Consider the following 16127-nt stretch of genomic DNA (forward strand, 5'->3'; position numbering starts at 1 on the left):
CTCTTCTCTGTATACATCAATGAGGTCGCTCTTGCTGCTGGTGAGTCCCTGATCCACCTCTACGCAGACGACACCATTCTGTATACTTTCGGCCCTTCTTTGGACACTGTGTTAACAACCCTCCAGGCAAGCTTCAATGCCATACAACTCTTCTTCCGTGGCCTCCAATTGCTCTTAAATACAAGTAAAACTAAATGCATGCTCTTCAACCGATCGCTACCTGCACCTACCAGCCTGTCCAACATCACTACTCTGGACGGCTCTGACTTAGAATACGTGGACAACTACAAATACTTAGGTGTCTGGTTAGACTGTAAACTCTCCTTCCAGACCCATATCAAACATCTCCAATCCAAAGTTAAATCTAGAATTGGCTTCCTATTTCGCAACAAAGCATCCTTCACTCATGCTGCCAAACATACCCTTGTAAAACTGACCATCCTACCAGTCCTCGACTTTGGCGATGTCATTTACAAAATAGCCTCCAATACCTTACTCAACAAATTGGATGCAGTCTATCACAGTGCAATCCGTTTTATCACCAAAGCCCCATATACTACCCACCATTGCGACCTGTACGCTCTCGTTGGCTGGCCCTCGCTTCATACTCGTCGCCAAACCCACTGGCTCCATGTCATCTACAAGACCCTGCTAGGTAAAGTCCCCCTTATCTCAGCTCGCTGGTCACCATAGCATCTCCCACCTGTAGCACACGCTCCAGCAGGTATATCTCTCTAGTCACCCCCAAAACCAATTCTTTCTTTGGCCGCCTCTCCTTCCAGTTCTCTGCTGCCAATGACTGGAACGAACTACAAAAATCTCTGAAACTGGAAACACTTATCTCCCTCACTAGCTTTAAGCACCAACTGTCAGAGCAGCTCACAGATTACTGCACCTGTACATAGCCCACCTATAATTTAGCCCAAACAACTACCTCTTTCCCAACTGTATTTAATTTTAATTTATTTTTTATTTTGCTCCTTTGCACCCCATTATTTTTATTTCTACTTTGCACATTCTTCCATTGCAAAACTACCATTCCAGTGTTTTACTTGCTATATTGTATTTACTTTGCCACCATGGCCTTTTTTGCCTTTACCTCCCTTCTCACCTCATTTGCTCACATTGTATATAGACTTGTTTATACTGTATTATTGACTGTATGTTTGTTTTACTCCATGTGTAACTCTGTGTCGTTGTATCTGTCAAACTGCTTTGCTTTATCTTGGCCAGGTCGCAATTGTAAATGAGAACTTGTTCTCAACTTGCCTACCTGGTTAAATAAAGATAAAATAAATAAATAAATAAATCTACTCTGATTTCAGAGCAATCTCCTCTTAGCTTGGGTGCACGCTAGGGTCAACCCTACTCCTCGGCCAGAGCATCCAGTGTGCGCTCTGCTCTGAATTTACAAACAGACAATCTGAAAACGCTCTGAATTTATGAACGACAGGAGTGCACTCTGGCACTCCAGATTGAATTTTCTAACACACCCAGTCATAAAATGTCTTGCTAGTAATTTGTTACGCTAACAAGCTAGCAAGGGGTTGCATAGCAACAGCATCAACTTCCGGTAGACAGGCGAAGCTAGTATGCTCAATTGAAAGGATACCGTTGGTTTACAGTATACCAGAATGAACTAATAGTATATACTCATTAAGTATATACCGTTTGTTAGTATGGGTATTCGACCACAGCTCTCCTCTGTGGGACTCGATGGGTTCGTTCATAAATTCACTCTGGCTATCTACTCCGATTTCAGAGCAGTCGTCTGAGTGTACCAGAGCGCAGAATAACTGATGAATTTATGAACGCTCAACACCGGTTGAATATGGCCGGTGTCAGTAAACGTCGACAAAAAACGTAATTAAAGTATTTCCCAGCAGAATAGTTACAGTCACCAACGCTCTGGATAACATGAAAACTGCCTAACCTAGCTTGGGTGCTTGATTGCCGTTGTGAAATCAGAACCCTCGGATCAACCCTACTCCTCGGCCAGAGCGTCCAGTGTGCGCTCTGAATTTACGAACTGACAATCTGACAATGCTCTGAATGTACGAACGCCCAGAGCGCTCTCTAGCACTCCAAAGTGAATTTACGAACGCACCCTATGATTGATCCTCAGTACATTGATCATGGGAAGGTGTGCAGCCGACGCAACGTGATGACGTTATATTATACCGCCAGGATATGTGATCGAGAACTGACATTTTTCTTATCTTGCTTTTATGAATCTTTTCACGAATTAAAGTGGTCAAGGAATTACTACACCACGACATAAGCTCGTCGTTTAAACACAACCATTGACCCTGTCCCCTCGCCATGGTAGAGGATGACGATTTAACGCCAAATTTTATGTCAAACCAAGTGTGGCGCGGCAATGGCGAGTTTGTGCCTCCAGACGGAATATGCTGGGTGTCTGTACTGTCCTGTTTGCTGCTTGCCTGCTCCTACGTCGGGAGTTTATACGTATGGAGAAGTGACTTACCCAGGTAAGCCTTGTGTTTATTACATTTCTTTACTTTCTTGATTCGTAGAAAATGCTGTAGAGGAATGTGGGAGCTGTAGTAAGCTAGGCTGTCGGCGCATGTTAGGTGGTAGCTAGCTAAATTAGGGAACTAAATAGCTAGCATGGCTTTCGTGCAGCAGTCTGGGGGAAATTCTATCGTAACAGAATGACGCTGAGACTCAAATGAAATGTTATTGGTCACATACACATAGTTAGCAGACGTTAATGCGAGTGTAGCGAAATGCTTGTGCGTCTAGTTCCGACCATGCAGTAATATCTAACAAGTAATTAACAATTTCACAACAGCTACTTTATACACACAAGTGTAAAGGAATTAATATGTACATACAAAATATGGATGAGTGATGGCCGAACTCTGATTTTTCACCTTCAAACGTATGCCAAACACCAAAAATTGATTCCAAAGTTTAAAGAAGCCATACAACTCTATGCACAAGGACTGCTTTTTAACAATTTACCCTGAACATTTTACAAAAACATTTGACTTAAGAACAGTGCAGATGCAAAGTTTTGTAACAGAATGACAGAATCTCCTTCAGTTTGTGACCCACATTTAAAAAAAAAAACCCTCTGTTAAATATCTACTCTGAATTAAGATTAAAAGATGTCAGCAGAAAGAAAAGGGTGTCAGCTATAAGATGACACCGTGTGTTTAAAAAAAAATATATTTTGGTTATATACTACAGTAAGTGAAGTGGATTAACACCTGTGGAAGGGAGGACAGTAGCAGGTGATCCATCTGGTTGGTGACTGTCATTCTGTTAAAGATTTATTCAGTTATGGATTTTGTAACAGAATGACACATTTGAATCACTTAAGAAATCATAAACAAAATTGATAGTTAGACCTACCAACTAGTATTTTTTTCTCTCATTTGGGAGAGAAATGAGGAAATATCTTATAGATGACAGATAACAGAATGACAAGACACTAGGCAATATTTCTTAAACTTACAGAAGGCAAATAATTTCAGCAAAATTAAATACATGTTTATATTAGTTCAGGGGTCTTAACTTCAACATTTATTCTGTTTTTGTGTTTTTAATAGGCCTACCGTAATACTTTTTCTGGTAGATGTAATCTAAGAACTCTTTTAGATCTGTTTGACCAGAAGCCTTCACTTATTCCATTATTTGTTGGTTAATTAGCAAGCAATCAAACGCATCTGGGTTAATTTATTTTGTTTCCTGCTGAACTGCAGTGTTCTTGAGGGGTTTGTTTGTTTACAAAATGTAATTTTGACACTTGTCTGTTTGTGTCCATCACATGCTTGCCCCCCCAGAGACCACCCGGCCGTTATCAAGAGGCGATTCACTAGTGTCCTGATTGTATCTGCCGTGTCGCCTGTCTTCGTGTGGGCATGGAAAATGTACACTGGTGTGATGGTGAGTCTCTACACAGCACTGTCTCAGCAACCTTTATTTAACTAGGCAAGTCAGTAAGAACAAATTCTTATTTACAATGACGTCCAAACCCGGACATCGCAGGACCAATTGTGCGCTGCTTTATGGAGCCCAGCTATAGGCTGACTGCTATACTGCACTACAAAGGCAAAGTGCATTGACTACGAATTTGGTAAAAAATCTTTGATCTGTTTTAATCAGGGGAGAGCGACCCTTCTCATTGAGTCCATGGAAGTTCAGGGCCGACCGTATTAATGCAGGCATTGTTTGCAGAAAACAGGATCCCCCCATTATAGTGAACAGAAAAATTGCAATCTTTGTATTTTTTTGGGGGGGGGGGCAGCAATGATAGTACCAATAATTGCTTCTAATACACCTGTTGACCTTTTGAAAAAGGTCAAAGGTAATTGAGGAGAGGGAAAGACTCCCCTTCTCCAATCGCGTGTCATCAGGCAAATAATATTTACAGGGTGGAATCCCAAAATATGTATAAAGTACTTTTAAAAAAATGCTAGTTTTGAAATACATTTTTATAGAAGTATAAGTAGAATATAATTATTAAATGTTAGAGAAAACAGATTTCAAAACTCTTCTGCAAAGGACTCTGGACTATCATGAGAGGAGGACCAGCTTCCATTTGCCTACTTAATGTATTGACACTCTCCTCAACCACTTATCGGTTTACGGGTCACATCGGAGGGAAAACTGACTTTTGCCCAAATGAGAAAAGGCCCTGGAGTAGCTCAAACTGCACATGCTATGTCTCCATGAGTCGCCATTTTAACCAACTTAATTTGGCTTCAATGCGCTAAATGAGACTTTACATAGGAATGAGTGGTGTCACGTGATCGGTGGCTTTGTGTGTGTATATATGTATGTATGTACAGTTGAAGTTTACATACACTTAGGTTGGAGTCATTAAAACTAGTTTTTTAACCACTCCACAAATTTCTTGTTAACATACTATAGTTTTGGCAAGTCAGTCAGGACATCTACTTTGTGCATGACACAAGTCATTTTTCCAACAATTGTTTCCGGACAGATTATTTCACTTAATTCACTGTATCACAATTCCAGTGGGTCAGAAGTTTACATACACTAAGTTGACTGTGCCTTTTAAACAGCTTGGAAAATTCCAGAAAATTATGTCATGGCTTTAGAAGCTTCTGATAAAAGAAATCAGCCAAGACCTCAGAAAATAAATTGTAGACCTCCAAGTCTGGTTCATCCTTGGGAGCAATTTCCAAACACCTGAAGGTTTTGTCTCCTAGAGAGGACCTTACTTTGGTGTGAAAAGTGCAAATCAATCTCAGAACAACAGCAAAAGACCTTGTGGAGATGCTGGAGGAAACGGGTATCTGTATCCACAGCTAAACAAATCCTATATCGACATAACCTTAAAAGGCCACTCGACAAGGAAGAAGCCACTGTTCAAAAACCGCCATAAAAAAGCCAGACTACGGTTTGCAACTGCACATGGGGACAAATATTGTACTTTTTGGAGAAATGTCCTCTGGTTTGATTAAACAAAAATAGAACTGTTTGGCCATAATGACCATCGTTATGTTTGGAGGGAAAAGGGGGAGGCTTGCAAGCCAAAGAACACCATCCCAACTTTGAAACACGGGGTGGCAGCATCATGTTGTGGGGGTGCTTTGCTGCAGGAGGGACTGGTGCTCTTTAAAGCTTGTTAAAGCGTGGTCACAAATGGGTCTTCCAAATGGACAATGAAAGCATACTTCTGAAGTTGTGGCAAAATGGCTTAAGAACAACAAAGTCAAGGTATTGGAGTGGCCATCACAAAGCCCTGACCGCAATCCTATAGAACATTTGTGGGCAGAACTGAAAAGGCATGTGCGAGCAAGGAGGCCTACAAACCTGGCTCAGTTACATCAGCTCTGTCAAGAGGCATGGCCCAAAATTCACCCAACTTATTGTGGAAGGCTACCTGAAACGTTTGACCCAAGTTAAACCATTTAAAGGCAATGCTACCAAATACTAATTGAGTGTATGTAAACTTCTGACCCATAGGGAATGTGATGAAATAAATAATTCTCTCTACTATTATTCTGACATTTCACATTCTTAAAATAAAGTGGTGATCCTAACTGACCGAAGACGGGGCATTTTACTATGATTAAATATCAGGAATTGTGAAAAGCTGAGTTAAAATGTATTTGGCTAAGGTGTATGCAAACGTATGTATGTATGTATGTGTGTATGTATGTGTGTATATATATATATATATCACACACACACACACACACACACACACACAGTGGGGAGAACAAGTATTTGATACACTGACGATTTTGCAGGTTTTCCTACCTACAAAGCATGGAGAGATCTGTAATTTTTTATCATGGTACACTTCAACTGTGAGAGACAGAATCTAAAACGAAAATCACATTGTATGATTTTTAAGTAATTAATTTGCATTTTATTGCATGACATAAGTATTTGATACATCAGAAAAGCAGAACGTAATATTTGGTATAGAAACCTTTGTTTGCAATTACAGAGATCATACGTTTCCTTTAGTTATTGACCAAGTTTGCACACACTGCAGCAGGGATTTTGGCCCACTCCTCCATATAGACCTTCTCCAGATCCTTCAGGTTTCGGGGCTGTCGCTGGGCAATACGGACTTTCAGCTCCCTCCAAATATTTTCTATTGGGTTCAGGTCTGGAGACTGGCTAGGCCACTCCAGGACCTTGAGTTGCGTCTTATGGAGCCACTCCTTGGTTGCCCTGGCTGTGTGTTTCGGGTCGTTGTCATGCTGGAAGACCCAGCCACGACCCATCTTCAGTGTTCTTACTGAGGGAAGGAGGTTGTTGGCCAAGATCTCGCGATACATGGCCCCATCCATCCTCCCCTCAATACGGTGCGGTCGTCCTGTCCCCTTTGCGGAAAAGCATCCCCAAAGAATGTTTCCACCTCCATGCTTCACGGTTGGGATGGTATTTTTGGGGTTGTACTCATCCTTCTTCCTCCAAACACGGTGAGTGGAGTTTAGACCAAAAAGCTCTATTTTGGTCTCATCAGACCACATGACCTTCTCCCATTCCTCCTCTGGATCATCCAGATGGTCATTGGCAAACTTCAGACGGGCCTGGGCATGCGCTTGCTTGAGCAGGGGGACATTGCGTGCGCTGCAGGATTTTAATCCATGACGGTGTAGTGTGTTACTAATGGTTTTCTTTGAGACTGTGGTCTCGGCTCTCTTCAGGTCATTGACCAGGTCCTGCCGTGTAGTTCTGGGCTGATCCCTCACCTTCCTCATGATCATTGATGCCCCACGAGGTGAGATCTTGCATGGAGCCCCAGACCGAGGGTGATTGACTGTCATCTTGAACTTCTTCCATTTTCTAATAATTGCTCCAGCAGTTGTTGCCTTTTCACCAAGCTGCTTGCCTATTGTCCTGTAGCCCATCCCAGCCTTGTGCAGGTCGACAATTTTCCCTGATGTCCTTACACAGCTCTCTGGTCTTGGCCATTGTGAAGAGTTTGGAGTCTGTTTGATTGAGTGTGTGGACAGGTGTCTTTTTATACAGGTAATGAGTTCAAACAAGTGCAGTTAATACAGCTAATGAGTGGAGATCAGGAGGGCTTCTTAAAGAAAAACTAACAGGTCTGTGAGAGCCGGAATTCTTACTGGTTGGTAGGTGATCAAATACTTATGTCATGCAATAAAATGCAAATGAATTACTTAAAAATCATACAAATCAAATTTTATTTGTCACATACACATGGTTAGCAGATGTTAATGCGAGTGTAGCGAAATGCTTGTGCTTCTAGTTCCGACAATGCAGTAATAACCAACAAGTAATCTAGCTAACAATTCCAAAACTACTACCTTATACACACAAGTGTAAAGGGATAAAGAATATGTACATAAAGATATATGAATGAGTGATGGTACAGAGTGGCATAGGCAAGATACAGTAGATGGTATCGAGTACAGTATATACATATGAGATGAGTATGTAAACAAAGTGGCATAGTTTAAAGTGGCTAGTGATACATGTATTACATAAAGATGCAGTAGATGATATAGAGTACAGTATATACGTATGCATATGAGAAATAATGTAGTGTATGTAAACATTATATTAAGTAGCATTGTTTGAAGTGGCTAAAGTGGCTAGTGATATATTTTATGTATCATGTATGATATACAATGATTTTTGTTTTAGATTCCGTCTCACAGTTGAAGTGTACCTATGATAAACAATTACAGACCTCTACATGCTTTGTAAGTAGGAAACCCTACAAAAACAGCAGTGTATCAAATACTTGTTCTCCCCACTGTATATACTGACACTCAAATTACTGGCACCCCTGACTGGCAATGCACAAACAATATAATTATAGAGAGAAACTCAAAATACCAACACGTGAAAAATACTGTACTTTATTAATGTTTCAATGGAACCCAACAAAATCATTTATTGATTTAATTAAAAATCAATTTCCTGCAAATCAATGTTTCACAAATAATGGCACCCTTAACTATTATTGTAAATAGCATCTACCAAAATTAAACCAGGAATTAAATTCCACTTTATTTAAGTTGATCTAAGTGTTAAGGAACTACATTGAGCCATTACATCACTTCCTTTTTCACTAGGGTATTAAGATGAGGTAACACGCATGCAATATCCCTTTGTCATCCAACACCAGGAAGAAAAGAAAATAACTGGCAGTTCAGAAGGGACAAATGGTCGTAGACCTTCATAAATCTGGTAATGGCTACAAGAAGATCCACAAACAATTGAATATACCACTGAGCACTGTCAGGGCAATTATTAAAACATTTAATAGATATAGAACAGTTGAAAACCTCACGGTAGAGGACGCAAATGCATTTTGCCCCACAGGATAGGGAGGAGGATCGTGAGAGAAGCAACAAAATCCTCAATAATCACTGTGAAAGAATTGCAGGCCTTGGTGGCGTCTTGGGGTCACCAGGTTTAAAAAAGCACCATCAGACGCCACCTCCACAACCACAGGCTCTTTGGAAGGGTTGCCAGAAGAAAGCCCTTTCTGACCACAAGACACAGACGCAAGCTCTTGGAGTTTGTCAAACGTCATTTAAATTATGATTGGAAGAAGGTGCTCTGGTCAGGTGAGACCAAAATTGAATGTTTTGGTCAGGTACAGCATCGGTATGTTTGGCGTCAAAACAGAGATGCATACAAGGAGAGGAACCTCATACTCAAAGTGAAATATGGTGGTGGGTTAATATGGTGGTGGGTTAGACCTCAATCCAATCGAAAAATTGTGGGCTGAGTTGAAGAGGGCAGTTGATAAGCGCAAACCCAAGATTGTGAAGGATCTTGAAAGGATCTGCATAGAGGAATGGTCCAAAATCCCTCCAAATGTGTTCCTTAACCTTGTCAAACATTACAGGAAAAGACCATGCTGTTATCCTTGCCAGAGGTGGTGGCACTATGTACTAAATGAGGAGTGCCAATAATGATGAAATTTATTTTGTATTAAATAATTGTATGATTTTGTTGGGTTCCATCGAAACATGAATAAAGTACAGTATTTCTCACATGTTGGTATTTTTAGTTTATCTCTATAATGAAATGGTTTATTTTAAGTATTGTTTGTGCATTGCCAGTCAGGGGTGCCAGTGTATATATATAAAATTGGCTTTTTTTGATCCTCCAATAATCGGTATTGGCGTTGAAAAATCATAGTCAGTCGACCTCTAATTATTAGAATAGGGATAGGGTAGGCTGCCTTCTCGTTGGAGTGAGCAGCTGCGTCTCCCGCACTGTGGGCACAGTTGTTATCCGACTTGTAGAACATGCATACATGTTAGGCTTAAGGAGAGGGCTCATCAATTCCGTCAGTACAGATTCAAGTCATCTAAAAATAAAAAAAGATAAATAAAAAGGCAGATTTGTAACGTTTGAATAATTTTTCTTAGGGTTGCATGCCTTTTTATTTGGATTGGTTTGGGCTCCCGCTAACCGATGCACTGGCATCTTAAACTTTGGATGACGTAGTGGTGGAGTGTCGACTCAAGTAATTGCTTCCTCGTCTCCTTGCACATTGACTCCCATTTCTTTGTGTCCATATTAGATTTCACTAGGAATTCAGTATTTTGAAACCGAGGCGACTGATTTAGTTGCCGTACTTCCGAGAACACACACACTCGCATCTTTCACAGTGAGCGAGGGACGGAGAGAGAGAGGGGCACAGTATAGGCAGGTCGGCCACCAGGCAGACAGTCAAAACCATGCGCTAGTCATATCATGAATCAAAAGCTGTATCTTGCAATTCTTTTGGCTTGTAATGTCTCAACCTCAGTAAAGCAGGGCCTAGGATACTGAGATGTTAGTTGTTTCGGAAATTGACCCACAATGCTGTTTACTTCCTACCTTTAAATTACACAACTTTCCCCAGGCCTTTATAGCCTAGCGTCTAGTTAAGCTATAACACAGAATATAAGGTTTTGGGATTACTGCACTGTGCTTTTAATTTTTCGGGGCGATTTTTCTTAACGTTAAGGATCCCAATTTTGTTTAAAGTCTTAACGTTTAAACGTTCACATCCCTAATACACATGAAAACAATTCCATGAATTCCATCAGTATGTCTCCTTTTGTTCTTCCACAGCCTGGTCCCTCGTTGCTGGCTCTGATGGGCATTCGCTTTGAGGGCCTCATCCCAGCCATCATACTGCCTCTGCTCCTCACCATGGTAATAGAAACTCACTTTGATCAATCTCTGCCTATGGTCAGACCGTTAGTTGACCTCTGACCTTTGCTCTGGTAGGTGCTGTTCGTTGGCCCCCTGATCCAGCTGGCTATGGACTGCCCCTGGGGCTTTATAGATGGGATACGGGTGACCTTTGGTGAGATACTGTCTGGAGATTATTATTCACCCGATATGTCTATTACTGTGTTATCCTGGAGTGGAGACGATTTCATTTCTGCTATATGTCAAATTTAGATTATGGCCTAAATCTTAACCTAAGATTTGCACGCTTAACTTGAGTTTTGTTCAAACCTCTCACTGACACCAATGCATGATTTATAAGTTAAGTGTGCCAATCTCAAAGTAGGATTCAGCCCTAAGTGCATCCATTTTTCCTGGACGTGTACAGTATCTCTCTCACATGCACATTATCGCGTACATCATCATCATCTCTAAAGCTTTCTCTCCCTTCCACAGACCCGTGGTTCTGGGCTCTGTGCCTCAGTGACATGCGCTGGCTGAGGAACCAGGTGGTGGCCCCTCTGACTGAGGAGCTGGTGTTCAGGGCCTGTATGCTGCCCATGCTGGTACCCTGCACCAGTCCTTCCACTGCCATCTTCACCTGCCCCCTCTTCTTCGGAGTTGGTGAGTCCCACCTAAAAACAGCACAGGGGGATCTTCTAGATCTTTCCTTGATACCAACTGAAAGAAATAGCAAGTCAATTAGAACAACTCTTAAACTGTGTGTCTCCATGTAAGTATATGTCAGTGCCATGTACTACATTTAAATTTGTAGTGTACATATGCGAAGATGAGCGTTTATAAGGGGAATATGTTTGAACCTGTGTTTTGTAAACTGCTGGATGCAATCAATTGTGAGTTGCAATACTCTGAACTCTCATAGGATAATGTGCCCTTCTCATCTGTTTGAAAAATAATGGTTATTTTGCTTGTGCAAAATGTCAACCGTTTTCTTCGCAGCCCACTTCCATCATGTGATCGAGCTGCTGCGTTTCAGACAGGGCACCCTGTCTGGGATCTTTCTCGCTGCAGGTAAGGACCATACGATATTCATTGTTCCTCTACCTTCACTTCCATGTGCTGCTAGTTTGTTATGCCTTTCTTTTTCCCATGCACCATTAGATTGTATAGGAGGGGTTAGTTAATGACTTGTTGTGCTGTTTGCTTTGCAGTATTCCAGTTCTCCTACACCGCTGTCTTTGGAGCTTACACTGCCTTCATATTCATCAGGACAGGTGAGCCTACAGCTGCTCTCTTTCTGGTGTACAGAAAACACACACACGCCTAATATATGATTCATTTTATTTTAGATGTTGAAAGCTCTACATAAATGCTGTGTCTCAAGGTGCTTCACATTGTTTGGGGCTAACTCACCCCATCCACCACTACCGTGTACTGTAATACCAACCTGTATGCATTATATGCAGTCTTGTCATTCCCTTCCCCTCTGGTCATCAGGTCACCTGGTGGGGCCGGTGCTGTGCCACTCGTTCTGTAACCACATGGGCTTCCCTGCCCTTGGCATGGCCCTGGAGCACCCCCACCGTCTCACCGTCCTGTCCTGCTACTTGCTGGGGGTCCTCCTTTTCCTTCTTCTCCTCTTCCCCCTCACAGACCCCATCTTCTACGGCCTTCCCACCCCCGTCTGCACCCTGGCCTCCGTCCCCAGTTCCCTCTGCGTCTCCTGATCCCACCCCCACCAAACACCCCTCTGTATTAGATGGACCGATCCACTGAGCGGGTCGCAACCACCAGCCGAAAGGAGGAGCGGTCCAAGAACGAGGGGTGTTTTAGCTCTTCGGTCATGCCCGCTTGAGTCTGATTTCTCTGGTGGGATGTGGGAAGGTGAGCAGAGGTGAGGGTTTAGGGTATGTCAGGTATGGACACTCAATGCTATGGTTGTCTCTACTATATATGCTGCTGGGGGGGAGCAGGGTAACTTAAATAGCCATTCCTTATGTTCAGGTCGCATTGGCTTTCAGTCAGTCAGTTAGCCAGTCAGTCAATAGGCTGGCCTATGTGGTCTGTAGTGTAGACTCAACAAGGAACACTATCTGGCTGTGACGCGAGGCGCTGTAGTAGTAATACTCTAGAGATTCGTGGTGAATACGTCAGTGTTTTCATAGGTCCTAGATGCTGAATACGAGTATTTATTTACACATCTGCATGTTTCTATAATGTAATGTTTATTTGTTTTATTGGTGGGGGATGTTGAGGGTTGGGCAGGATTGTTACTATTGTAAAGGGTTGGACGTGCAGACTTTTTTTCCCATTACCTCTTCTATGACAGTTTAGCCACGATTCTCTCAGCTTTTAGCTCAAGCTGATATGTGAATTGGCTGCAAAGCCTTTCTATCCAACTGTTTAAGACGCCAGACAATTCGTGTTAGGCGATATCACAAAGGGTACAGTCTTTACCCAGCCCTGTGTTCAATCATTCACTCTAGTTGACGCTCATTCCAAATATCCATTCCAAGTAATGCAAACAGAAGCCTATAATCACTAAGCTAACAATGCCATTGCTCATTTGTTGGGCCAGGAGTATTTCCCTGACCATGTGAACCTGGTCAGGAAAAACTCTGGGCCCCTACCATTCGCTTCACACACAGTTCTACCCAGGGTTATCCATGTTAATTTTATTTGAGTGTTTAAAGGGGGAATTACCTTAAGCTTGGGGTGCGATGACAGACCGTTTCCCCCTCAAGGGACTCAAACCCTCTAGAACACTCAGGTGTTTTCATATATATGTAGTTTTGAATGCTATCTACCCACTACTTAGCATGCTGCTACATGGTGCAATACGGATGTCAGACAAGACGGCGCGTTTACATTCTTCGCACACACCAAGCTATACTCCAAAAGAAGATAATGTACAGACTCCGACAGTGTTACATCGCAATGTTTATCCACTTACTCACTCATCTCAACTGAAACTTTGCATAGTTTTTTTGAAAATACTTTACTTATTTGACCAGGCTGTGAACATTGTAGTCCATTTCACTGTATAGACAGCTGGTTTAGGTGAAAATGTGGCTTTTATTATTATTTTTTAAATCAAATTTTACACGTATTTAGCAGATGTTACTGCGGGTGTAGCGAAATGCTTGGTGGTTTGTGGATTTTTACGGGGAACGCTAATGGACTTTTTCCCCTTTTTATGAACCCGGCGCAATACTATGTAACAACTCCAGATGACTAGACCAGAAGTGTAGAGTGGTTTATAAACTAGAAGATTGCATCACACTGAATGTATTGAAATGTGATGTCAAGGTAAATGGATTAACTAATCATTTTGTAAACCGACTCCACTGTGTAAATTGGATCCATATTTTTCGAGAGGCCCCTGCAAAAGGCTCTTAACATTCACTGACAGAAAGATAGATCTGTGAAGCTTTCTACCACAGCAGCGAGGAGTTGTCAGTCAGCATGCGTACTGTATAATCTATGAAGTAGTTACATTACGCTCTTCAGCAATAACTTAGTGGATGGAAAAGGACCAAAATCAGGGAATTATCTGAAATAGCTGTATATATGTGAATAAAAAAGTATATATGCCCATTCCTGTCGTTTAGAGATGAAATGTTAAATACTATGGTGCTTGGAGGTTTTGACATCAGAATAATGATCAGCCAGTATTTTGAGTAGATTGTTTGTTTAAGCTGACCTCAGATGGGCCATATATCCCCAAGTTGAAGGTTTTAATATACATTCTCTTGAATGAACCTGCAAGGTGCATGCATCTAGACCAGCTGTAATGATCTAAAATGTACGCCAGAGAGCGCCAGAGTACCATGTCTGGGTGTTGTGCTGTAGAAATGTGAATCACAGGAACCTGGGCCCTTCGCACATCTGTTCATTAAGTTACTCTGATGGGTGGTCATCCGTCACTTGAAAAACCAATCAGTTCTTTTTTTATTCTGCTATTTCCTCTTCCTCTCATCAGATGGTGCCCCGTCCCAATAGAGAAGTTGGATATAGTCCTAAAGAGGAAAGGGGAGTTTGACCCGGAGAACTTAGATAGCTACCTGTCTCTCTGTTGCGCATTCTCTCTGATCAATTAAACAAAGACTCTAGCCTTTCTTTTTCGAGTCAAACTCTAAACTATCTTGCTGTCTCCGTCTCACATCCAAAATGATGCCCTTGAATGTTTTGGCCTGAGGCGTTGGCCTAGCCCCTACAAAACCATTTTGGGAGTTCAATCAATCACCGGTACGCAGAATCAGAGATGTTTACCCCTACAGAGACAGGCTTGTCAGGTTCAGGTAGCTGATAGATTTACTTTGTTGTCGAAATTCACACATTCACGCCTCAATGTCGAAGCTGTGTTGAATTTGTATTCGGTAGGGTCAGAAGAAGCACACGTAGAGAGACGTTTCAATACAATCACGTTTCATCTGCGCTCAACCGTTTATCATTCTCCCACATCATCAACATTGTCCCCTTTTGGAAAAGACATTTTTCGTGAAGATTGTCCCTGGCTCGTATTGTATGGATCCTGCCTTAGGATTCATACTTCAGGCTACTTCTCACCACTGCTTTTACTTTATTGTCCTGTCATTGACTTGAATTGAAATCCGGTAGACATAACTAGGCTTCAGAAATGATGACTCCACTTTCCTGCTGAAAACACTGTCACGTTGTATGTGTTTTTTTTCTTCATTTTTCTCTCAAATGTCCTAGCAAAACAATCGTATCAACAGTACTCTTAAGTAGTGACTTCGAGTTGTATGCATAGAGCGGAAACACAGCAGTGGATACATGAATATATATATATATATATATTTTTGTAACTGAATATGTAGCTCTGCTATTTTAGTAAAACCACACAACAGAATGATTTTAAAGCTTGGATTTTTCAGACTCGTCGAATACGTGCTGTGACTCTGAACTGGTTGTAAAAAAAACACACACACAAAAAAAAACAATATTCAGATGTTTTTATTGAAGACTTTATTTTGTAAATTAAATCTATTTTGGTGACATGGACTTGAATGTACTGATATGTGCATGTGTATTTTGTGTGTGCGCAATGCCATTTTTTGGGGGAGACTTACCAGTCTTGAATGGCCAGTGTTTTTATGATGACAATCTTTTATGAGATCTTATAGAAATCGCACACTGCAAAAAAAATAATCTCAGCCATTCAGAAATAAACAAGCTAATTTTATAAATCCTCTCTGGGTGTGTTATGTTTTTGTGCCCGATGTTGTGCTTTTCACTTAAATCAATGACTGAATGGTTGAATTCCTGTATCTGTCCCAAGTCGTTGAGTGCTCTATGTACTGAGTAATGATTGTATTGAGTCTGTTTCTGATGTCAGATTTCCAAACGTTCTTTTCGGTGCTGAAAGTTAGCCAACAATATAAGCTAGACCTATAGTCCATATGGTATTGATCATCAAATTTCATTTGTCTTGATTTTCTTATAATGACCAGGTAAGACATCTTTCCTCTCAGTCC

At 41.5% G+C, this 16127-nt stretch overlaps 1 protein-coding gene across 1 annotated transcript; it reads left to right on the plus strand.

Moving 5' to 3' along the window:
- The first annotated feature begins 2118 nt into the window (after window positions 1–2118).
- On the plus strand, window positions 2119–15841 carry LOC112260084 (CAAX prenyl protease 2). The gene is made up of 8 exons (XM_024434918.1): window positions 2119–2492; window positions 3813–3915; window positions 10567–10650; window positions 10726–10804; window positions 11125–11292; window positions 11629–11700; window positions 11841–11903; window positions 12127–15841. Exons 1-8 carry the CDS (start codon window positions 2323–2325, stop codon window positions 12354–12356), a joined length of 969 nt encoding a protein of 322 aa, XP_024290686.1. The 5' UTR covers window positions 2119–2322; the 3' UTR covers window positions 12357–15841.
- The last annotated feature ends 286 nt before the right edge of the window (window positions 15842–16127 follow it).

This window comes from Oncorhynchus tshawytscha, linkage group LG10, assembly GCF_018296145.1.
Source record: "Oncorhynchus tshawytscha isolate Ot180627B linkage group LG10, Otsh_v2.0, whole genome shotgun sequence".
Lineage (NCBI taxonomy): Eukaryota > Metazoa > Chordata > Actinopteri > Salmoniformes > Salmonidae > Oncorhynchus > Oncorhynchus tshawytscha.